The sequence below is a fragment of the Mus caroli genome, unplaced genomic scaffold, assembly GCF_978045245.1.
Source record: "Mus caroli unplaced genomic scaffold, Mus_caroli_1 scaffold_14, whole genome shotgun sequence".
Taxonomy (NCBI): Eukaryota; Metazoa; Chordata; class Mammalia; order Rodentia; family Muridae; genus Mus; species Mus caroli.
This window is the reverse complement of record NW_028227269.1, coordinates 70,394,200-70,418,299: the sequence shown is the minus strand read 5'-3', so window position 1 is coordinate 70,418,299 and position 24,100 is coordinate 70,394,200. Positions and strand designations below refer to the sequence as shown.

The window sequence follows — 24,100 nt, the reverse complement described above, 5'->3', positions numbered from 1 at the left end:
TTTACCCGTCTACTGCCTTGGAACCCTCTATGCGTTCACTGAGCCTTACAGCTTGTTTGGGACATAGGTTGAGTGTGTGCTTTCTATCGTAAGAGTCTTGCTGTTGTTGCCCAACCCGCCCAAAACTACAGTCACCGTGGAGCTAAGGATACCTGTCCTGATCCTTTTTCAAACTACAGTCACCGTGGAGATAAGGATACCTGTCCTGATCCTTTTCAAACTACAGTCACCGTGGAGATAAGGATACCTGTCCTGATCCTTTTCAAACTACAGTCACCGTGGAGATAAGGATACCTGTCCTGATCCTTTTCAAACTACAGTCACCGTGGAGATAAGGATACCTGTCCTGATCCTTTTCAAACTACAGTCACCGTGGAGATAAGGATACCTGTCCTGATCCTTTTCAAACTACAGTCACTGTGGAGATAAGGATACCTGTCCTGATCCTTTTCAAACTACAGTCACCGTGGAGATAAGGATACCTGTCCTGATCCTTTTCAAACTACAGTCACCGTGGAGATAAGGATACCTGTCCTGATCCTTTTCAAACTACAGTCACCGTGGAGATAAGGATACCTGTCCTGATCCTTTTCAAACTACAGTCACCGTGGAGATAAGGATACCTGTCCTGATCCTTTTCAAACTACAGTCACCGTGGAGATAAGGATACCTGTCCTGATCCCTTTTCAAACTACAGTCACTGTGGAGATAAGGATACCTGTCCTGATCCCTTTTCAAACTACAGTCACCGTGGAGATAAGGATACCTGTCCTGATCCTTTTCAAACTACAGTCACTGTGGAGATAAGGATACCTGTCCTGATCCTTTTCAAACTACAGTCACCGTGGAGATAAGGATACCTGTCCTGATCCTTTTCAAACTACAGTCACCGTGGAGATAAGGATACCTGTCCTGATCCTTTTCAAACTACAGTCACCGTGGAGATAAGGATACCTGTCCTGATCCTTTTCAAACTACAGTCACCGTGGAGATAAGGATACCTGTCCTGATCCTTTTCAAACTACAGTCACCGTGGAGATAAGGATACCTGTCCTGATCCTTTTCAAACTACAGTCACCGTGGAGATAAGGATACCTGTCCTGATCCTTTTCAAACTACAGTCACCGTGGAGATAAGGATACCTGTCCTGATCCTTTTCAAACTACAGTCACCGTGGAGATAAGGATACCTGTCCTGATCCTTTTCAAACTACAGTCACCGTGGAGATAAGGATACCTGTCCTGATCCTTTTCAAACTACAGTCACTGTGGAGATAAGGATACCTGTCCTGATCCTTTTCAAACTACAGTCACTGTGGAGATAAGGATACCTGTCCTGATCCCTTTTCAAACTACAGTCACCGTGGAGATAAGGATACCTGTCCTGATCCTTTTCAAACTACAGTCACTGTGGAGATAAGGATACCTGTCCTGATCCTTTTCAAACTACAGTCACCGTGGAGATAAGGATACCTGTCCTGATCCTTTTCAAGGGTCTGGTACTCTCCCATGTGGAGATGAAGGTGAAATAGTGTGGATAAGAATGCCTTGGGAAGTGACAATAACCACACTCACAAAATGCCAAACTGTCCACTAGACCAGGACAAGCCACCGTACCCCGCCGCCGGGCTGTGGTGCCACATTCACCCTGTGCTGGGCAGAGACAGGCTGGCCCGGGACAATCACTGCTTCTCAAGCATGTGCACCAGAACATGGCAGGAAACCCACACATTAAGTGGAAAAACTGAGCTAAGTTGGTCTGGGTGGAGAATACAACAGAAGGATACAGGAGATCTATACAGCACCAGGTCTCCATTGTCAAGGTTAGTCCTGGATTTTAGGACATTACAGGCTCTTACGTCAGTTAAAGTGCCAGTACCATAGTGTGGCCACAGAGGGCAAAGGAAGGGACAGTAACTCGAGAAGAAAATTGCCTCTAATAAAAACCAACAGGCTAGGAAACCTCTACAGTCACCACCAGAAGAGCCTTGCTTATCACTTCATTACTTTATCACTGGATGTGTGCATCGGCATGTGCCACAGCATGTATGTGAAGTCAGAGGACAATTTCAGAGATGGCTCTCTCCTTCATCGTGTGGCTCCCTGGGACGGAATGCTAGTTCTCAGGCGTGGCAGCACCCACTGAGCTATCCCACAGGACCCCAAGTTCTGCTCCTACGAGAAAACTAAATGAGCTCTGCGTCTTTTCACACCAGGCTGAGGAAATTGTTTTGAGCCTTTCTGCTCTGCATTTAAAAATAAAGGGCTGAGAACTGGAGTGAGAACAATATTCAAAGCACTGGGCTTGAATTTCACTAGCTACCCAGATGGAGTTTGAAGCTGCTTGCCTTTGAAATTGTATATATTTATGCTCTTCAATTTCCAGCGGCTGTCTGAACTAAACTTCCTCTCAATGTGGCCCACAAAGAGACAGGAGACTTTAATGAAAAGTCCTTAAGAAAATTTACCGTCAATGGAACACCACACTCGTGGCCTGCTGGATCAGACAAAGAAACCCTACCTCCTAAGTAAGGCTAGGAGAGTACCCTACCCACCCACCCCAAAAACTCATTTGTCACCCTCAGAATGAGCCTTTAATCTCTTTAATTTAAGGGCCCCACTGATTCTAGCCTGCTCATTTCTCTTACAGCTTGGCAGTGCTCTTGGTGACAACTCTTGAGGCGTCTGCTTCCACTGCCCTTTCTTGGCAGGAAATGAACCAGCCACCTTAAAATAGTATTTAACTCCAGGTTGCTCTACTTGGGTATTTAAAAATGTTGCCCAGAGAATCGGAACCTTCAGGGACAATTAGAACAAGCTAGGGACAGACGGCCAGATCAGCCTTGGCTCTGCTTTGCCAGATCCTCCTACTTAATAAAGGGGCTTTTCGTGGTTTATAACACCCAGGTTGCCATGTCAAGAGAGGGACTGGAAAAAAGGAACAGCTGTATTCGGGAAGCGGTCATTCTATAATACAGACCATGTGAGTGAGTGGTGAGTCTCTCTTTCTCTGTCTCTGTCTGTCTGTCTGTCTCTCTCTCTGTCTGTCTGTCTCTCTCTCTCTCCTGGTGTGGGTGGGGAGGCCTGTTTTGGTGATTAAATACATGTCATCCATATACAGACAGTAGAGAAGTTGCTTATGCTACTGAGGGACTACTATAATAAAAAGCAATTAAATTGGATTTTAATACATAAACACATAGGAGGCAAGTTCTTAATAGCTTCTTATTCTGAGGTATGCCATGGCCACTCCATTCTCCTCACACATGTGATAGGCAGGGCACTGCTGTTCCTCCACTGAACAACTTCTCTCTCTTCCTTCTGCTCTTAAGAGCTTCAGGTGATCTCAGTCACTTAAGCTGTAAACACACACTTACCATGTACAACACGGCAGTCACCTGCTTCGGGCTCTAAGCCAGGTGGTAGCAGGTCCCCTTACCTAACTTCTGTAGCACATAAGGAAGCTCTACAGGCTATCCAAACCCTGGGGATACACAAATGTCTGAAAAGACAACATATAGACTATGCCAGAGCCTCTCACTGCTGTAGATGTTGGTGTGATGATGGCTGTGAAACAAATCCTCCATCAACAAGACAACAGGTGGACAGCTGCCTTCAGGAGGGAAATAAGCAGGGAGAAAAGGCACTGCATGTGTAGAAAGCCAGAAAACTTGGCATGATTTTTTGATATATTTCTGGTTATCCCTAAGTACAAAATGAAATGCCAATTCCTATCAACGGTTTCTCATTTCTGTCAGTGCTGGTCCAACATGTCTTACCTCGACAATAGAAAGAGAACCCGATCTGGTGTCTCCTCTGCAACCATCGCTTGATCCCTCCCACCTTACACATTGCTCTCCTCAGGAACAAACCCTGTTCTCTGATGCCATGATATATAAATGGCCATCAGCCAAGCAGTGACCGGGGGGCTTCATGCATGCAAGGTTAATTCTCATCAGCCCACTGCACAACTGCTATGGCCACAATCTTCACACTATAGAACAGGAGCTACGGTTTGATTATGGCTGACTTGTGTGTGCCCCTAAAAGGCCCAAGACTGAACACCCAGCTTTCCTGCCGGGCTTCACTGACTACAAATGCCAATCCCAAGGTCTCCTTTTCCAGCAGGGTTTGCTTTGCTAGTCTGAAGTCTGCTTAGAACTGCCTTCCTTATGCCCCCGCATCTCCAGGGCACACACTTGAGACACACTTTCTCTAGGAAGCCCTGCTGGAGCTCCTCTCTCATATGACTGAGCTTTCCGTGACCTCCAGTAAGGCCACTGCAAGCCCTGAGTTATGCTATCTTCTTTCCACTAACATTTTTCATCTCCAATCAGCCTTGAGCTTTCAAAGGCAGCAGTGCCATTTGATTTGCTTGCTTTCTTCACTGGGATTAACTACTTGTTGTGAAGATGTTGAAGGGAGCAGGGACACGTGTAGCTTCAGATGTTGTGATCGGTGGTCTCTTAGCCCTATCACTATGGGGTCATTGTGAGGCAGAGCATCATGGTAGGGAGGGCACAGCTAAGCAAAAGGTTGCTGTCATGCTAGGTTTGGGAAGGAGCCAGAGACAGGATACACCCTCACAGATGCATCCCAGTGACATCCTTCCACCAAGTGTGCATTCCCATAGTTTATACCCACATGGTCCAGTTATGAAACCATCAAGGAATGGATCCATTTTTATGTTCAGAGCTCTCAGAAACCAATGACCGGTTACAGTCCACCTGTGAGCTGTGCATCTTCAGAGGAGATCGAAACCACAGTACCACCATATGTTCTGGTATATATGCACCCAGCACGGTGGTGTGCAAGCAAATGCCTCAAAGACCTACTGTTTTAAAAAGAAGTACAGACATGCTCTTGTGCATACCCTGCTGCTGAAAGTCCCTAACTGTTTTTTGTATATAATAATGAACTGCCTGGGTTCTGACCTGACTAATATGAAATCACTGAGAGTCAAAGTTACATTGCTATCCTCACCATACCATTATGTTGTACTCATTATAATCATCTATTAAGAATTTCCATAGGTAGTCTAACTAGGTTCTAAACTGTCTAGGAGAGGAAAAAAAGAGCGTTTATACACACACAGTGCTATATTACTTTACCGTAGGCTCTGTGACATTTGAAGTATCGGGATTTACACACCACAGATACAAAATAATCCCTTCAATAATGGGATGGGAAATAAGCCAGAAAGAGCTGTAACCTTATCTACAGCCTGGGTAATTATCCTGGCTGGCACTGAGCACTGGGAATACTTTCTTTATGAGGAGTGAGGTCTCGGCTTGTACTCTCCAAGCGCTTCAACACTGTAGAAATTCAGAATGATATCTCTCTTTGTCAAGGGATGTGTTGAAAGTGCTCTGGACAGCAAATGCACAAAATATAGGCAGAGGGATTCAGATGAAGACAAAACAACAACAACTTGGGGTTGGGGAGGTGGCTCCGGAGTAAAGAGGACCAATGTTTGATTCTCAGCACCCACATATGGGCTCACAAACATTCATAATTATCGTCCCACGCAATCTGACAGCCTTTTCTGACTTCTGTAGGCACAAGGCACATGTATGGTACACAGACATACATGCAGGCAAAACCAGTCAAACACATAACAAGATCCTTTAAAAAATACAACAAACAAACACACCTTCTCCCAAACCTTCACTTCTATTTCCAATTAGGAACATTATTTGGGAAATAGTAACAACCTAAATATACACACCATGGAAGCAAGTGGGTAGACACTCCAGTGGTCTACCTTAAGGCAGATCCTGTATCTAACTTAAGCATGGTTCATGGTGCAGAAGTGAGGCTGAGGGGCTTGGCCATTTCTATAGCTTCCACTCAGAGCAGAGATGAGATGGGTGGTTCATGTTACCTTACACTTTGCATTAAAATTCAAGGATCTCATAAAGGCTCAATTTCTCTTTCACTAAAGGGAACACTTGCTCCTTGAAGTAGAAATATCCACCCAGCCAACAATCAGGCGTCTATGCTGAAACTGAGCAGTGGCTCTTTGTGTTCAAAGAAACTCAGTTGATGGCCAGTTCAGAAATAAGGACCTCTACTTTTCATCTTAGCTCCCTCCACGAGTCACCTTACACCAGCCCCAATGCACACATGACATTCTTCCCAGTCTGCAGCTTATCTTTTTAGGTCCCACTGTCAGCATCGTTTGCATCTTCCCGCACCTCATTAGCATTAGCTATCTTTGCCTAACCACATACCAAAAAGCCACTTGAAATATGGAATGACTGAACCACACTGCCAGAAGTTGCAATCACAATTCAGGCTCCCAATTTCCATTTTTTCATTTCAAGTTCTAAAGTCTTAATTTGCAAGTTATAAGAAAGACTTTTGAACAAGGCTGAATTGGACAAATTAACATTTCACTGAGATTTACGTATCTTTATAAAACAAAGATGTTCAAAAGGAGAATGAACTCATGTAATTCTGAAATATAAAAAGGTGACATTAAAAGCAAAATAGAGCCAAGAGTAGTGGTACATGTCCTTAATCCCAGCACTCAGGAGGCAAAGGCAGAAGCCTGTGGCTCTCTGTGAGTTCAGGGGGCCAGCCTGGTCTACAAAGTGAATCTAGGACAGCAAGGGCTCTATTACACAGAAAAACCATGTCTCAAAAAAAAAAAAAAAAAAAAAAAAAAAAACAAACCCAAACCAAACCAAACCAAACCAAACCAAACCAAACCAAACCAAACCCAACCAAAAAGCAAACTAGAGAAGCACCAACACAGCTCCTGACTCTGTGACAGTGTGACTGAAGGATGAAACTATGAGATGTCAATGAAGTCAGTTCATTTCTTAGGCTTCTGGAAAGGAAAGACCAGGTCAGCATCCAGCCTGAGAGATCTCTCCAGGAAAAGAAACACCAGCAAGTGTCACTTCACCCTACAGAGAAGGGGCTTGGAAGACCTGCACTTCAGCAGAAAATAAGTAAAACTGAACAGCAGCCCTCTGGTTCTAAGCTAAGAGCAGAGCTGGTCCTCCCAGCCATGTTTATTCAGCACCAACAGTACCTCGACAGAAGGATGTTGCAATTCTGAGCTCTCCGACCATCAATCACTGATAGCTCTTTGACTTTAAGTTTGGAACTCAGTGTGTCATCAATGGCATCTGCTTCTTTCTGGAAAGAACACAAGAGACATCCATCAAAGTCAAATGTGGACAGTCAAGCTCCACACACACACACACATTTTTCTTCCACATTCTCTGTGCACATACCCATACCCTGGCCAAACTGAGATGATGAGGCAATGTTCAGAAGGTGGTGCAGTCAAAACAAAGGCTAAGACAAAGCTGACCACCCACATTTGAAAAAGCATTATTTAAAAGAACAAAGAGCCTCCAAGTTGAAGATGTTAAATGTGCATAAATTATTGGTGCTTGATGCTGTTCTTTTGTTCCTCGAATCTCAGTGAATAGCAGACAGAAGAACTGTCACTGTGAATCAAGCTCAGCAGAGCCCTGTCATTACCAGTCCAGTCACTTAAGGGGCCCACTCACCCGAGAACCATGTGCAATCCTTAGCAGTCAAGAAAGTTGAGAAATAACCCCCAAACATCTTCGTGTGTAACAGGAAGTCCCCCAAAGCCAAATGTACCTTTCATTTCCCAAGCCTGACAGGACAATGGAGAGGGGGGCAGTAGAAATCTGCTCAGTTACCTGAATTAACAATTGAACACTATTTGCTTATTTTATTCATTCATGATGGCCAGATATAACTAAGGTGAAACAGGCATAAAACAATTAGATGCAATACAACGTTCAAGGTGAGAAAATAGGCTAACTTGGTAAGTAGCCAACTTGATTTCATTAATAGTTAAGGACTATGCACTATGGAATTTTAAAAAATATAGAGAAACCAGAGAGCTTTGGGATTGTGTCACAGTTTAGGAAGCAGAGGCAGTATGAATGGATATCAGGCGTACTCTGGAGAGACAGTCCAGGAAGAGTTGAATCCCAGAGTGGAATCACCTAGTCTTTGAATTACATTATCTAACAAGATAACCAATGGATTTCAAGCTTACAGTGAGCCAAGGAGCTGTGTTAAGTAAGGGTTATATAGTAGCTTGCTTACCTGCTTGGAGTTGTTCACAAAGAACTCCTACAGCCATGGCAGAGGCATAGAGAAAGCAAATCAGATACATGCAATTCAGAAACCACAGCAGCAAACAGGGAAAGTCAAAGCAGTTAAGGACATTGGTGGTGCAGGGCAAGAGGGCAGGAGATGTTTCCTGCCCTTGAAGTCCTTAGCTTAAGTGGGCCAGTCTGGCTGAAGATACAGTGAAGATCACAGAGTAAGATACAGATGGCATTTGCTCCACATCATTTCGAGTGGGAGCAAATCACATTCAGGAAAGAAAAGGTTTAGAAGGAGAAGGAATATAATAATTCCTCTTTAAAACAACCACCAGGCTCCCATTTATTCAATGTGGTGCATGCATGAGTGAGTGTGTGACTGCGTGTGTGTACACATGTTCATGTGTGCAGGAGTGTGTGTGTGTGTGTGTGTCTGTATTTATACACACTATGCTCAAAACTAAGGCACATACACACATTGGGCAAATACTCCACCATTGAGCTATACTCCCCTCACTGAATGATCATATTGTTATAGAAAATGTGCTTCTCTTTGGTGGAAATACTTGTCTTCTTGTATCATAAAGAAGAGCTAAGAAAAGACAGTAGTGTGACCCACGTGAGCGATGCCAACTCTAGTACCCCTTCCCAGAGGGTGCCAACCATGGTAGCAGGTGCTGTGGGGAGGCGTGAGGAACAGCACAGAGCATGAAAACCAAAAAGCCACTGGTGCAGTTATTGGTGGCCATGTCCCAGGGGTCTCAAGCAGACAAGGTCAACAGCTTCTTGAAAGAACTTTTAGAGGAGTTTCGAGTAAAGATGGGAAAGAAGAGCTAATGGTATGCTATGAGAAAGTGGCAGCTCTTCCTACAGACTTTTGCAAGGTAGGATCGAGAGACGCTTTGGTGTGCGAAACACGTTGCAGCTTTCAGGCCAACAGTGTGTACAACTAGCATTTGCTCATCAGATTCCTTCAGGTCTCCCTGGCCTCGGCAGCACTGCCAAGGCCAATTTTATACAGATGAACTCTTTCGCATAATTCTTCTAGTGGGAAACAGAATGCGCCCCACCCCCAAACCCAGCCCTGGTCTGCCCATACAAGGAGGCCTGCTTCTCTGGAAAAGCATTTAAAAAGCATGCTGATAACCACAAGAAACTTTTCTTCTGCCTGATATCCCAGTTTTCTTTTGCCCCTGTTATGACTTAGATGTTCTACTCTCAAGCTCTTTAGGACTCTTCTAATAAAAGTAGTTTTAAAGGTAGAAGACTTTGGCAACTTAACCAAAGAGAAAGGTACTACTTTAAAAAGACCCTGCTCTCACTGCCTACTCTTCAAAACAGGAACTTATGAAGCTTTCTGGAAACTCATGTTATACCTTACATTCATTCACACTGTTGAGAAATGAAGACATCTGACCTCTTTATGAGCCAACGTTTAGAAGCAAACAAGACACAATTAGTTAAGCTTTTGAACTGACAAGTCACGTTGCCTACTCTTTGGCTGAGTCTGTAGAGCGGCTGGTCTGTCTGTAACCATGAGTGGCAATAAGCATGGCAGCTAGTTGCTAAGTTGTACAGCCTGCGTTTCCAGGGAGGGTGAAGAATGCCATATGAGGGTTTGGTAACTGTTAGCCTTAAGACAGTACTTCTTTGAAGGTCCCGTAATTAACATATTACAAATGAAATCACAAATGGGATGGTTTCATTAGACAGGGCACACTAGAAATGATGACGCTCTCAGGCTCACTTCAGGAATGCTAAGATTCTGTTTAAAGCCTATTCCCTTGGAGATTAAAGGGGAATAGATATGAGCTTGGAATAGAATTAGGAAGTTGGTATTTGAATTTTCAGGGATCAATGCCTGTAAACCACTATAAACTTTTCCACAATGAAATGATGGCTCAGCCTTGCATAGATAATGATAATCTTTACATGAATGAATTTTAATCCTTTCAAACTCAAACATATGCTAATATTTACATACAATCCTTACTTGATACTTCTTACCACAGACCTTCAAACTACTTAAAAATTTTGTTTATTTCTTATTTGTGTGTGTGTGTGTGTGTGTGTGTGTGCGTGTATGTACCCTATGCATGGAGTCAGAGGACAACTGTGGAAGTCTAGTCTCTCCTTCTACGATGTGGGTTTGAACCCAGGCCATTAGGCTTGGGGTTACTTTACCTACTGAACCATCTCCGCAGCCTTACACTTAAATAAGCAAACCCAACAACACTCTTCACAGATTTTCTGGTCTTTTGGTGCTAAGACTAAGAAGTATGCTGACTGAGAGCTGGAGATACAGTTCTGTGAAGGAGCACTTGCGTAGAATGTATGAAGCCCGAGACTTGATCTCTAGCACTGCAAAGCAAAGAGAGAACACGGACATCGCTGAAGAAGGGGGCGAAACTGTCTTATGAATTTTCAATGTGAAAACTAGATGCAAAAACTAACTTGACTATAAAAAAAAAAAAAAGAAAGAAAAATTCTTGGACTGTTCTTAAGGAAATTGTAGATCTGGCTGAATATTCCAAATGGGAAACTGAAGGACTTAAAACTTACCCTCTAGCACTGGAGTTGGGGAATGGAGCCTGGGCCAGTAGTTGTCTTTTGTTCCCTAAATCAAAGGATGATGGCTTTGAAATGTTACACTGTGTGGGGATCATAGGCTCCTAAAGGAAGAGCTGTCCTCAGGCAAAGGGCAAGGCAGAGAGAGACTCTGTGAGCTGCTAGTGTGAAGACGTCCTATAGGCAAATAGTCTCTTTAGCTCATCTTCCCTCTATCCATCTGTATAGATAGAAATGAACTGATAGCATGTCAGGATGAAACTTCCCATTACAGATTTGAGGGCTATTTAACTGTATCTTCATAAAACTATTACACAGCATCCGATGCGATGTATTAAAAACTAGTCTCTTGGGGCAGACCTGGAGATCATGTGTAATGGAGTTCCAATGAGGAAAAGGTCTTGAGATTTAAGGAATTGACTTTCAAATGAACTTTTGGAATGTGCCCAGGGGAATAGCTGCATTTCATGAGAGGCATAGGCTTACACAACTGGCTCTCTACACCTTTAATGCATGCACTTAAAAGAAAATCCCACTCCCCACAGTCTGGTGGTGGTAATGAATAAAGCCACAGACTGGAGAACAAAGAGAAAGCGAGATCTCTATGCAAGTCTGTCGTCCTGAGTGTGGCTGGCGCCTGTTGCGATACTGAGGACACACGAAGCCCTGTTTACAGTATCTGCAATATAAGAATATTACCTCCTTCCTAGAGTTGGGGTGAGAATTAAATAAGGAAACAAATACAGAAACTCCTTGAGCACTAAATTTTATGGTTGATGAGAATAAGAATTGTTTATATCACACCGAGTACCAGACACATAACCAATAGCAACCATTGTCTTGGTTCATATGACAGTTACTTATGGTTGTCTCATCTCTGCTTTATACTATAATTATATTGTGGGCTCATGTAAAGGTTGAACGAAGTTGAATCATCTGATCTTTTGACACAATTTTTATATAAGGGAGACAAACTAAATAACTGATTTGAATGACAGAATGGCATGTAAGCGTATAACTATAAGCAAATGTATATATTTATGGAGGTGTGTTTTTATATATATTCATGAATGCACACATTCCCAAAGTGTCACTCCTTATTTAAATTATGCTGAGTTATGTCAAAATCAGGCTCAGATGGTCCTATCAGATGCCTGTGGTATGATGTATGTGTGTTCCTCCGAATGCCTTAAAAATTCATCAACACAAACAAATGGCTCAAGTCCAGAGTTAGACAAGTTTCATATCTTTGGAGGCAGGAAAGAACTACCATGGAAAAAGATGGATTCTTGGTATTCATTTGGTACTAGAAATAAGAGCAGTTTAAATGTGGTGATATTTGCATATTGTGTTGCCATGTCTGGAATGAACACACACAGGTCTTTGATGCTGCAGTTCTGGGCTGAAAGAATAACCTCATTTACTCTGACCTACATATTCCAATTAAGATGCCTGTAGCCTTTCATTTTCTGACTCTCAACAATGTAAATGCAACAAAGTGGCTCAAGTTACCCTCATTTGGAAAATAAATTGATGGTTTATCTTCTATTTTTATACCAGCAGGGGAATATTTAACATACTCAAGAGGTGCGGGTGTGTTGAAATTTGTCTTCAGAAAGTACTGCTGGACATATGGTGATAGGCCATCCTCACCAGTCTACCCAGTCTCAAGAAGAACCGAGATGTTCTGGTCTAGCCTGTCCGGGATGAGTACTGATTACTTAAACAGTGCTGGTTGCTAGGAAACAGTTACTCAGTTGCAGAGCTTTCTGCAATTGTCTCTCCCAGAACTCTTGAAAACTGTCCACATATTTGTTCCAGAGCATTTTGGCAGCATCCTTCTGTGCTTTCTGCTGAAAGCCGGTTAATTATGAGGCTTGTAAACTTGGGCCTCTCAACCACCTGCCTTCATCGCAAATGCAACCCACATGCTCAGACTTGAATTGCACCATGTGGAACCCTTGCCGCTTCCCCTCCATTGAATATACTTTCCTACATTTCCAAACCTTCACCTCAGACAACCTGAAGTGCGAAAGGAATGGGACTTGTAGCCAGATCATAAGATTACTTGAATTACATGGAAACCTGCTAAAATGTTATGCCTGGACCCAGGGGCCTCCTTCCTAGGGCACCAGAGAGAGAAGGAGAACACAGCAGCCAATCAGAAATGAACTGGGCTGAGTAGCTGCAGGCCACGGGCTCTGAGCACACCTTTGTTTGTTCTTTGAGACATAAGGTGCACTGTTCTCTGAACAAGCCCTCATCTCCTTTTCTGTCACCTTCCCTAGCTTGGTGCACAACAGTGAGCGTGGCATCTTTGTACTTATGAAGGGGCTGGGTGAGGGCTGGTGAGGGTTAATGGCATCATGGCAGGCAATGGACTTTATTTTCCTAGTCTACTGAACCAGCACAAAAAGGCCCTGCACAGACACTCTCCCTCTCTCACAGTAAAATCCTCTGGTGAATAGCACCCTGTCTCCCACGCAAATTCATCAGAAACCATCTTGAAAAGAAATCCCCAGCTTCATTTTTTCTCTAGTCTCTGTCCATCCATCTCTTCCTTGGTGCCTAGCATTTCGTTTTGAGGCAGCCTTTCTGAGGAGCTAAGCCACGAAAACAGACAAGGAAGCCTGCTGCTTATTTAGGACACTCCACCCTGCTCATTCACATAGGAGCCAGGCTGCCAGGGAAGCTCTCAGAAACCCCTGTGCAGATGCCTGGCACTTGTTGGCCCATCTAAAGGCAGTGTGCTGGTTCACAGGTCCTCCCCTTTGGTCTGCCTTAAGAACCTTTCTCTCCACACTCCTGGACTCAATTTCCCCCTCTCCAGAGCTTTGACTGATCTTGCCTCTCTCCTTTTCTTTGTTCCTCTGAATTCTCTATACCTAGCTACTCTGCTGTAACCTTTTCTACCCAGACTTTAGACTTTTGGAGAAAGCCCTCTAGAGCAACAAGAGAGTCTTCACAGATGTGACCAGAGCGCATACAAGGAGGCTACCTACCAGGGCCCGTCCTTGTGTGCAGGCAATAGGTCCTGCACCATGTTCTGGCCACCGTTATGGAAGGAAAGTAGTAGCTTTTCTGGCTCTCCTGTTATCATTAACAGCTTCACTCTTGCTCAGCTCGCACAACTGTACTAGTGAGTCTATAATGTTCATGATGTCTGGGTAAGACTCCTCTGTAGATTCTACTTAGCTGCCAAATTATAGTTCTTACCAAACCCCAAACTTCTCAAGAGTCTGTCTAGTCCAAAAAGCGTTTTTCTTCTGAGCCTAACCATTGGATATTTCTAACTCCGACAGCCCAGCATGGTTTCAGAAACAAACACTGCAAGGGGATCCTAACTTGCCTACAGATTCATTTTGAGTAAGCACAGATAACATACAGTGCTGCCTATACATAAAGAAGATGTAGATCTACAACCATAGGAAGCTTCTCCTCAAAGAGTCCACATGCCCTCCAGTGGTTCACACACACTGTGGGCCATTGGACACGCACAGGGACAGGGAGCTGTGCTGCTTTATAGGAATGCCTTGGGGAGACCAAGCAGCATGGCCCAGGGGCCATGCACAAGGACACAGGACTTAGGGGCATCTGGAAGGCTCATGTTGTTACCTGCTGTCTTTGGTAGGCAGAGAACGTTCTTTCTAGGTCTTCAAGGTCTAGAATTTTGAAGACTTTGGTATCATCAATTTCTGTCCATACTGTTCCATCCAATTTGTTCTAGAAACAGCAAGTTAACAAGTTCCATGATTGATAGTCATACAGAAAAAAGAATAAGTATGGTGGGTTGTTGTTATTTTTTTTAAGTACCACTATCTCAAATGTATAATTCTGCAGGATGTTCCAGTAAGCTGGTTTGAAGCAATGTATAATTATTACAGAGACATTGTCAACTAACACAGGAGCTGGGGAGAACCCTGAGTCCACACTAGATGGTCAGGTTACCCAGCAGCAGGGACAGTTCCCCTCTGAGGACACAGAACTGCAGGTGCCACCCACTCATCCACTAATGGGAAAATGGGAACAAATGGCTTACCTCAGGCAACTTAGACCAGTTGAAGGATTTCAGGGCGTTGGTGGGCTGGGGAATATTCTTCTTCTTGAGTGTTAGACTCACTGGAGCACCAGGAGGTGGCAGGATTCCTCCTAAGGGAGGAGGCCCTGGAGGAGGAGGAGGACCCCCAGGAGGGAGGGGAGGTGGTGGAGGAGGAAGTGCTCCACCTGAAAGGAGTGGGGGTGGTGGGGGAGGGAGAAGAGACCCCAACCCAGAGGAAGGAAAGGGTCCTCCAGGGGCTCCGGGTGAGGGTCCTCCTGGGACTGACGCACAGACGGCCCTCTGGAAAGAGAAGACCAAGAAAGTCAATGGAAGAAAAGTCACTGAACGACTTTAAGATCTAATCTTGTCGAAGGAACGTGCAACAAAGCACCCACATTTTTGAGGACATGGTTTTCGAGGGTAGGTAGATCTTGACCCTCAGGTCTTTGGACACATTAGGGCCTGTCCCTGGAGTCTGTGTCTCTCTCATTTCTTGCACCATCCCACCGTTTGGCTTTATGACGTCCCTTTTCTAAGACGCTAACGTGATCTTTCTTTGTTCTTAGGACAAGATTGGTGGTAAAAACACAACTCCAAAGTACCTCTGCTGCCTAAGCCACAGGACGTTGGTGGTTCGAGTCCACACCACTGAGATCAACTGCGAGGCATTTCAGATCTCATCCCTACATCAGAGCTGTGTATTTCAGAGGGTCTCGTCCCCCTGGTAGACAGAGGCCGGGAGTCAGCCCTCGCTCACCCTGTTCAGCTCGTGAAGCTGCGCCGTCAGGTCTGCCACCTGCTGCTTAACTTGCTTGTGCTCAGTTGTCTCCTTTTCCAGCTTCTCTTTCATCTTGTTTAAGGTCTGCATCATTTCTTCCTTCTCTTGGGTCTTAGCATCACATTCCCTCTCTTTCTTCTCCAGCTTCTGTTGTAGCTCATTGTGCTCTGATGAGAGAACACCAGGACATGAAAATGAAGTTGTCAGAGAGAAGCATTTTCTTTGAAAACAACATCATCATCATCCTATGGGCTAAGGACGATGTAGAAGTTGTGGGTCAGTCTGACCCAGGTATCATTCTTCACTGAAGGGCAACTTAAGAGGTAACCAGTGCCTGTGCTGGGAAAAGGCCTCATACAACTACTCTAGTAACTGCATTCTGGGAAAGACCGAGGAAAAGACCTTAGAGCCAGGGTGCCAAAGATGAGAAGAAGAAAACACAAGTTTGAGCAACTTCTCATGGAAAACGTTGCCTTAATTCTGGATCCTGCCATACTGGTGGCTTCACAGCGACACTAGGGAAAATGACTATTGAGAAGCAAAGCCCTTCTCCCATATTAGAAATGGGTCAGGGAGAAGGCCAGCTTTGGTGGATGAGATGTGTCAGCTTGTCTCCCACCAGCCAGAGGAGGAGTCTGTGCGACAACAGAGAGCTGCTGGCAGGCCCAGTGTGTACTGTGAAGCTGAGCTATGTCCCCTGCCCTGGGTCGCAAGGCGACCTGAACTACTTTACGATTCTGGCAAGAGATCATTAAAAGTAGTAAAAGCAGACATTATTGTCTCCATATTCAGTATCTAAAGGGTAGCAGCACTGATTACCATGGGAACCAAGGACTGAGAGGGCAGACAGCAGCTCTCAGGTGTGGTTAGTGACTTCCTCAGGTGTGGAAGGCTCAGGGGTCAGAGGACGGAGGAGGGGGGACAGAAGGAGGCATCTAATTCAGTGTAATGACATTCATTTTGCCAAGGAATATAAAGCTGTAGGAGGGGTGTTGGGTTTCGGAAATGAGCAATAGTGAAGTTTAAGCTGCAGGTTTTTATTTCAAATAGTTCCCTCAAAGCCTCTTTTCATGTCAGCGAATGCATTAGTGACACCGCCTACTGGGACTGAGCAACACACAGCCGGTCTCTACTTCTGAACTTGATAACACATTTAAGCTCTTACTGTCTCTTTCTGAGGTTCCCTCCTCTATGGCTCTCCAAACTGGAATTTGCAGGAAGGTGTGAGCCATGAAAATCCTTGAGTTTTATCAGCTTTCAAATAAAAAAGAACCTCCCATCAGGTCTACCATTACACTGATGTATGACTCCAGTCCGCATCTAATCCCAGTTCCCTCTTCTATCTCCACTTCACTGATAATTAAGTGATTCGGGACGTTCCTTCCCCAGTTTCCTCGCTAGTCTTTTGACAAATCTGGCTATGCCTCAGATGCAGTGAGAGCTCCTAGCAATCCAAGGCCACTGGCCAAATCCTTCTTCGACCAATCTAGAAGGTAGGTGGGGGATGGGGTAGGGGGTAGGGCTTAGAGACTGGTTGGGTCAAGCTCCTTGATGATCCTGAGGTGATGGCAGGTTTGGCAAGTGCCAGCCTGGAAACTGTCTCCCAAACTGGCACCGTTTACTATCCATTCACGGAGGCTTTCTCGATCCCTTCTCAGCGGCCTGGGCTCCACAGCCTTCTCCTTCCAATAGGCTCCAACTTTAGTTCAAACAGCTTCCTGTCTCCTCCTCTGAATGCAATCTGACTTTGTCAGCTGAAGCTTCCATGAGACAAGAACTCATTTTATCGATAATCTCTCTTCTCTTCTGTTTGACCATAACCTTACAGACCACCTCATTCTTCCCACTGACCTTGGAGATTTTCTCCTGTGCCACCCTACCCCTGAACCCTGTAACGGTTGCTGTGTAGTTAGTATGTGCTACGCTAGGCTCATTTTCCATTTATTTTATTTTATTTTTCGCTCTCCGTGTTGTGAAAGAGGAGATCAAAGGAAGGAGGGTGGGGTTCAGATGCCCACTGAGAAGCTGGTACAATTCAAAGGACCAGAGACACTCAGGTGTCCCCTGAATGTACGGCTGGATGGCCCAAAATCTCCTGTCCCAAATGCTCTCAACTGTGAGCTCACACCCACACACGTTAGAGTGCATTCTTGAGCGTGCATTCACCGACTGCTCTCATTTGCTTTCCAGAGCTGTGGTAAACAGCATGGCCAAAAGCAACTAAAGCAAGAAGGGCACATTTTCTCTTATACTGCCAGGTCTCGATAGGTCATTGAGGGAAGACAAGACAGGAACTTGAGTAGGCCCTTGAAGCAAAAAATCACAAAATGCTGCTTGCTGGCTTGCTCTTAGGTTCACAGTCAGCTATCTTTCTCATACAGCTCAGGCCTACAGCCTAGGGATGGCACGGCCCAGAGTGGGCTGGGCCCTCCTACATCAATTTTCAACTAAGAAAATATTTCAAGGACATGCCCACAGGCCAGTCTGATCAAGGCAACCCTTAAATAGAGACTGCCACAGATGACTCTGGGCTGTGTCAGGTTGGCAGCTGAGACTGATAAGAAGGTGGACTGCGGCCAGGCGTGGTGGCGGTGCATGCCTTTAATCCCAGCACTTGGGAGGCAGAGGCAGGTGGATTTCTGAGTTCGAGGCCAGCCTGGTCTACAAAGTGAGTTACAGGACAGCCAGGGCTACACAGAGAAACCCTGTATTGGGAAAAAAAAAAAAAAAAAAAAAGAAAGAAAGAAAGAAAAAGAAGGTGGACTGCATTCTCCTTCACCTAATCTCTCTTTTTGTCTTGGCCGTAGATAGTGTGCCTCTTCTTTCCATTCACAGTGGAGTCTGGGATGTACTGTAAAGATTACTTGAGAGCAATATGGGTAAAGAGCAGCCACAGGGAGCACAGCAGCCCCTGATGCCTCTGGCTGCGCTAAGGAAATGGAGTGTGAGAAAAAGGAGTGTTCAGGCCACCTCTTGGCCATGTGCTTCAGAACATCATATCCTGGGTGACTGTGGCTGTACGTCACCGGCGCTGACTGAATGACTTTGACAAGTGGAAGGAAGTCCACCATCCATGGTGAGGTGTGGGGGAGTGTGGCTGTTTTCCCAAAGGTGACTTTAATTTGCTAAGCTTCTGAAGGAAGGAGGCAAGCTGTACGCTTCTGTGAGTGACTGGCACCAGGAGGAATGTCTGTCCCATCAGAGGCTGGGAACATCAAAGGCATATTCCAGTACCTCTATAGGCCGGCCTGCTAACATTCATAACATATCTACAGCAGCCGTTCATTTTCTCCATGGTGTCTCTGCCCATGACTAGAGTCACATTACGGCCATGGAGAGAACAGAACTGCTAGTACCAAGGTGCCTAAGGTTTTGTCCTAAGACTGAAGAAACCTAAACCTTCTTGCTGTATTTATTCAAACCCAAAACACTTTAAAGTGAAGTGTGGCTGTGAGGTGGGGGCTTGTGTGCTCTATAGTTTTAAAGAAAAAGTCCTGGGGATCAAACTCAGGCTGTTAGGCTTGGCAGCAAGGACCTTTATTGCAGAGCCATTGTAGGGGCCCTTAAAATCAAAGCACCCACAACTTCAATCTTTGTTTTCAATGATAAATTCTACACAGCAAATGTTACAATCTTTTCTAAAATTATTTACAAAGTAATAAAGCAAAAGGATGAAACACCTCGGGAATAGCAAGAAAACGACGTGGTTTCATTTTTAAAAGTCAACGCAGAATGCCCTAAGGTGTGCAAAGTGAAAGGCTACTTGATGCACAGGAGTGAGCCTGGAGCCCGGATTCCAACTCCCCAGCAGCCAGGCCTCCCAGGCAGCTTCGCCCCGCCAGGGCCACTTACCTTTCCTCATCTTCTCTGCCTGTTCTTTCCATTGCTTAACTTCATTTTCATTAACCAACCTGTGGAACAGGTAAAGGAACACTTGTAACAGAAAACAAAACGTGTGCATTGCCAGATGTGGTCTCCCTGGGCACACAAACAGTGTGCTGCACAGAGTCCTCAGGGAAACGGGAAACCCAGATGTCACTTAGATGGAGCTGTGCTTATCTGCAGCTCATTGTGACCCCCTAGAACCATTCATCTGGCCCCGCTGTTATTTGAGGTAGGACAAACTGAGTATCTCATTATCTCGCAGGCGGCACGATGAGAGACTTACATTCTTACGACGTTCTTGATATTAAAGTTTTCCAGAGGTGTGGAGTCGGGGTCCTGCCCTTTGTCATTCTGGATAACTATCTGCTGTATGATTCTGTCTAACAGCAGCCAGTACTGAACTGTGTTACCACTCCTCTTGTCTAAAAAGTAAGAGAGGGAGAGAAAGCCATCTTCAGGCTGTGTGTAAGCTAGGATGCGTCGCTGTCAACAGCAGGCAGGCACCCCGTAGAGCCTCAGACCTGGTCAGGAGGCATTCATTCTCCATACCCCTTTCTACATGTGCTGTAAGGCATGCATTTATTTTGAAATCAAAGTAAATTATAGGTCATTTCGTTTTGAGGATTTCATAACTGCCCTTAATCTGTGAGGAAACAAACACTGGGGAGCCACAAAGCTGAGGCTTGGGGTTCCTGGTATGCCCCAGTCTAGTTAGTACTGCTGAGAATACAGAGTACACGCTTTGGACACTGTCCCAGGTCTCCATGGCACCCACACAGTCGGAGCACTCACAAGGCATCTGGAGGCAATGGTGCAGAATGGACATGAAGTGGGGGTAGGCTTCACTGTGGGTTAGCCTCCTCCTGGTCAGCTCAAACATCTGAGTGGCGCTTTTTGTGTCTATGTGAACCTAGTTTATAGGAAAAACAAAGCCGAATCAAACATCCAATGGCTTAATTCTCCAGATAAAGGAAGATGCAGATACAATCAAATCCTGCCGTCTAGGTAACGGAACAGGATGCTGACTTAGCTCATGGGTTGCACCGGCCCCCACCAACTCAGAACATGCATTTCCAGAGGCAAATCCTTTGACTTGACACGCCATACCAGAACAATTATGAGACTACATACCAGTTCAAATCTTTTGGCAAATTCTAGTTCATCTTCATTTCGGAGCATTTCAAAAAAGTCTAAATGCCTGAAAGGAAATTGAACAAAAATGACTAAAAGCGGGATGTCTCACAACACAAGCAGAGGGGGGCACAGGATTTTCAAGTGTAGCTCTAGGCACACTGAGGTGCTGTACGACGTAATCCCATCATCTCTAAGGAGGTAGCTACAGCAGCAGCCCAAGCACAAGCCCAGGCTAGGGGCATAGTGAGTGCCTGCCTCAAAAGCAAAGGCAGGGGGCGTGGTCAGTGGTGAGTAACCACCCTGACAGGTAAGGCCCCGAGGCTCACCCTCAGCCCCACAAGGAAAAATAAAAAAGAGCCTTCCTGATTTCTAGTGCCATCTCCTAAAGAAACGGGCAACAAAACTTGAATGCCTCTGCTTAACCAGGTTCTTTCTAATGAGTTAAATAAAATCATCAGAGGGAAAAGAGGATAACTACCCAGGAGGTAATTATCAAATGTAAAACATGTCCAGATTCCACTTGCTGACTGTTCATGGCAAAGAAGCCCATATACCTGCACTTGGCTTGCTGTCCTGCACTTGACCTGCTGTTGAGCTACAGATCAGAAAATTATTCATGTCATTTATTTATTTGTACACAGTTTTATTAACCTCTTACTCTGAGTTCTACATTCCAGATGACGCAGTCTACAGGGACAAACACATTATGTGATAGTCCGGAAGCAGCCCGTGGGCTGGCACTGTACCACGTGATGGGCACTGCACGGACCCTCTCAGGCTGTGGCAGTAGACACTGGACTTACCTGTCTAGTGTTGAATTTTCATGTTCCCTTAATTTATCTATAACAGGTTGAATTCCTAACATCAGAAATTCATAGCGAAGGTGGAGCCTGAAGTCCAAACTCTCCTAAAAATTAAGACACATATTTAGGTTTTCCAACTGTGCAGTCACCGTGTCGGGAAAAAAAGCATTCTTTAATGCATCTGTGCAAGGCTGCAGTGCAAGCATCTTACCACTCCGGCTCCCTGGCTCAGCACTGCATTGATGAAGGACATGATGGCCGTCTTGAGACTTACTTCATCCCGATAACGCCCAGTGCTTTTATCCAAGTCATTGATTAACGTCTGTCAGTGATACAAATAGAAAAATACGGGTCTAAAACATTGCCAACCCGACCTGTGCTCATTTTAAGAGATTTTATTTTTTAATTTTAAATCTGAGTCAGAATTATACTGATTCCCAGAAGTCAGGTGTGTTCGCAAGTACAGGAAACGTTGCTTCCTTGTCTCTATCTGCTTGCTGTTTTTGAGTACAAATACGAGGACACAATCTCACTGTTAATTTTGATCCTAAAGAGCAGTACTCTGTAAATTTTTCAGGTGCGACACTGCGTTCAGTGGATACAGAAGATGGGAGCTATGTTAACATACAGGATGCTGTTACGATGTTTTATTTTATTAAATTTATTCATTTTTATTTTCTGTGTGAGGGTTTTGCCTGCATGTAAGTCTGTGCACCACGTGTGCACTTGGTGCCCGCAGAGGTCAGGAGAAGCCCTCAGATCTCCTGGAACTGGAATTATGGAGGGTTGCAAATCACCACGTGGGTGCTGAACTACTGCACCTGGGCCCTCTGTAAAAGCAGCACGTACTCCAGGCCCAGGGCTCACGGATTTGAGTTCAGTAGATCTCAGACCCCAGACTGACTGACTGCAGAGAGTTTATTCTAGTTTCTGGTTCTTGAACCTAAGAGGAAGGGAACGTTTGAAGACAAAGTGTGAGCCCTCACTACTGGGGGAACTATCAGGTAATCCCCTCCCACCCCCAGGGCCAGCAAAAGCGCTTGTTTACATAAAGACAAGAGTTGGGAGGGCGTGGGCACCAACCTGGAAGCGGGTTCTCTCGCTGGCATACTTCTGGTAGTGCAGCATAGCTTGCAGAACTTTCTTGTGGCCCCCAGGAACCAGGCACACAGCGCCCAGGATTTCCAGCACGGCCACCTTTGTTTTAATGTTCTCTGTGCTCAGACTCTGAGCAATTACATTGATACTCTCAGAATGAGCCAGGACATGGGCCCGGCCTTGAGAGTTGTTCATTAGTGCCTTTATACAGCCAATGAGGGAGGTATGTATCCGAGACTCAGAGGTCTCATAGTCCATGGTCTTCAGAAAGTTGAGAATACATGACAGGCCATCCAAGTCGATGAATCTGGTTACAAACCTGTCAGGAAGAGAGGTGATTAGATTTGTCCCTTTGTGCTTTTGTAACCATCCTTGATAGAAAAGCCCAGGGGAAAGGAAGTCGACTCACTTCCTGAAGAACCCAGAGGCTTACATTAATGAGGCCTTTGTAACTCTTTAGCTCTTCCATGGCACAGACCCAGTGGTCTGTTTAACTAGACTGTGAAAAGGAAAATCTCCATTGCAGGCAAGGTACGCACCTCAGCTGGTACAACGAACCAACCAACAGATTGTATCTTCACACAAAGCCAGGAAAGTAGCAGTTGCTCAGCAGATATCTATTTTCCTCCCCTCCATTGCACTGGGTATTGAACTCATGGCCTTACACTTGCCAAGTAAACACTCTGCCATTGAGCTCCTGCCCCATCCCTGGACTACCTTTCCTGTGCGCGGCTAAAAGTCATCTGCTGATCTGAGTCACCGCAGCACATATTGGTGCATTGGCCCTAACCATGGCCCCTACTGGTCAAAGAGCAGCATCTTTCAATTCTACTGCTCATCAGACAAATGACTGCTTTTATTCCTAGGGTGTTTTATAGCAAATGCCTTCTTTTATATGACCTGCTACATGGAATCCTAATATATAAAACTGGTTAAGAGCCCAGGCTTTTCACTGTGAATTACTTTTATCACTATTTAGAACCCTTACTGTTAAGTAGACGAGGATTCACAGTGCGTGCATGTGTGCGTGTGTAAGCCCCGGGCCAGTGCAGAAATAACACACCCTGTTATCTGACTACCCAAGGAGCTTCTGCACTCCTTCACCTCCCGGTACTCCTCAGCTTCTGAGAGTTTACAACAGGCTGAGAAGTGGGGAGTTCGTCCTCATGCCCGGATAACCCCCATCAAATGGTTGTGCAGTGCTCAGGACATCTTTTAAGTTTGCATTTTATTACTAAAGACAGAATATATCATTCGACCCAACCTCATGACCCTTCACTCCTGACACTAGGTGAAACACACCTGTAAAACCCTCAGAACCTCACTGAGTCCTGGAGACCTTAGTGGGCAGTGATGGTGTAGGAGAGACGGAGTGGAAATGGTTATCAGAGAGAATTCACTCCTTGCCAGAATGTCAACCCATTTTTATTTTTAATAATAGTTTTGTTGACATGCACTTCACATGCCATGAAATTCATTGATTTAAAGAGCACAATTCAGTGGTCAAAAAATATCCCATGGTCTATGGTATCTGTCAGCTGAGGGTGCTATGGGCTGCTTCTACTTAAAAAAAAAAAAAAAGCTACTTTGAATAAGGCTGACAATGACCATGTATATACAGATGTTTGGGGCCAACCTCCATTTCCCTTGTCTACACACCTAGGAGGACAGCTGTTGGGTCATGTGACAAC

At 45.0% G+C, this 24,100-nt stretch overlaps 1 protein-coding gene across 3 annotated transcripts in view; it reads right to left on the bottom strand.

The window, feature by feature from the left end:
• Positions 1–24,100, bottom strand: part of Daam1 (dishevelled associated activator of morphogenesis 1) — a 158,087-nt gene that overhangs the window by 23,020 nt on the left and 110,967 nt on the right. For 2 of the 3 annotated variants that reach the window (XM_029484529.2, XM_029484530.2), the window contains exons 6-17: positions 22,395–22,728; positions 21,523–21,633; positions 21,312–21,415; positions 20,506–20,572; positions 20,167–20,284; positions 19,658–19,796; positions 19,342–19,400; positions 15,469–15,656; positions 14,712–15,011; positions 14,288–14,395; positions 8,103–8,129; positions 7,042–7,148 (exon numbers count right to left, since the gene is read on the bottom strand). In XM_029484529.2, the coding sequence (XP_029340389.1) occupies positions 7,042–7,148; positions 8,103–8,129; positions 14,288–14,395; positions 14,712–15,011; positions 15,469–15,656; positions 19,342–19,400; positions 19,658–19,796; positions 20,167–20,284; positions 20,506–20,572; positions 21,312–21,415; positions 21,523–21,633; positions 22,395–22,728 (1,662 nt within the window). The remainder of the gene's footprint in view (positions 1–7,041; positions 7,149–8,102; positions 8,130–14,287; positions 14,396–14,711; positions 15,012–15,468; positions 15,657–19,341; positions 19,401–19,657; positions 19,797–20,166; positions 20,285–20,505; positions 20,573–21,311; positions 21,416–21,522; positions 21,634–22,394; positions 22,729–24,100) is intronic. The other variant, XM_085830438.1, reaches the window with a different exon arrangement.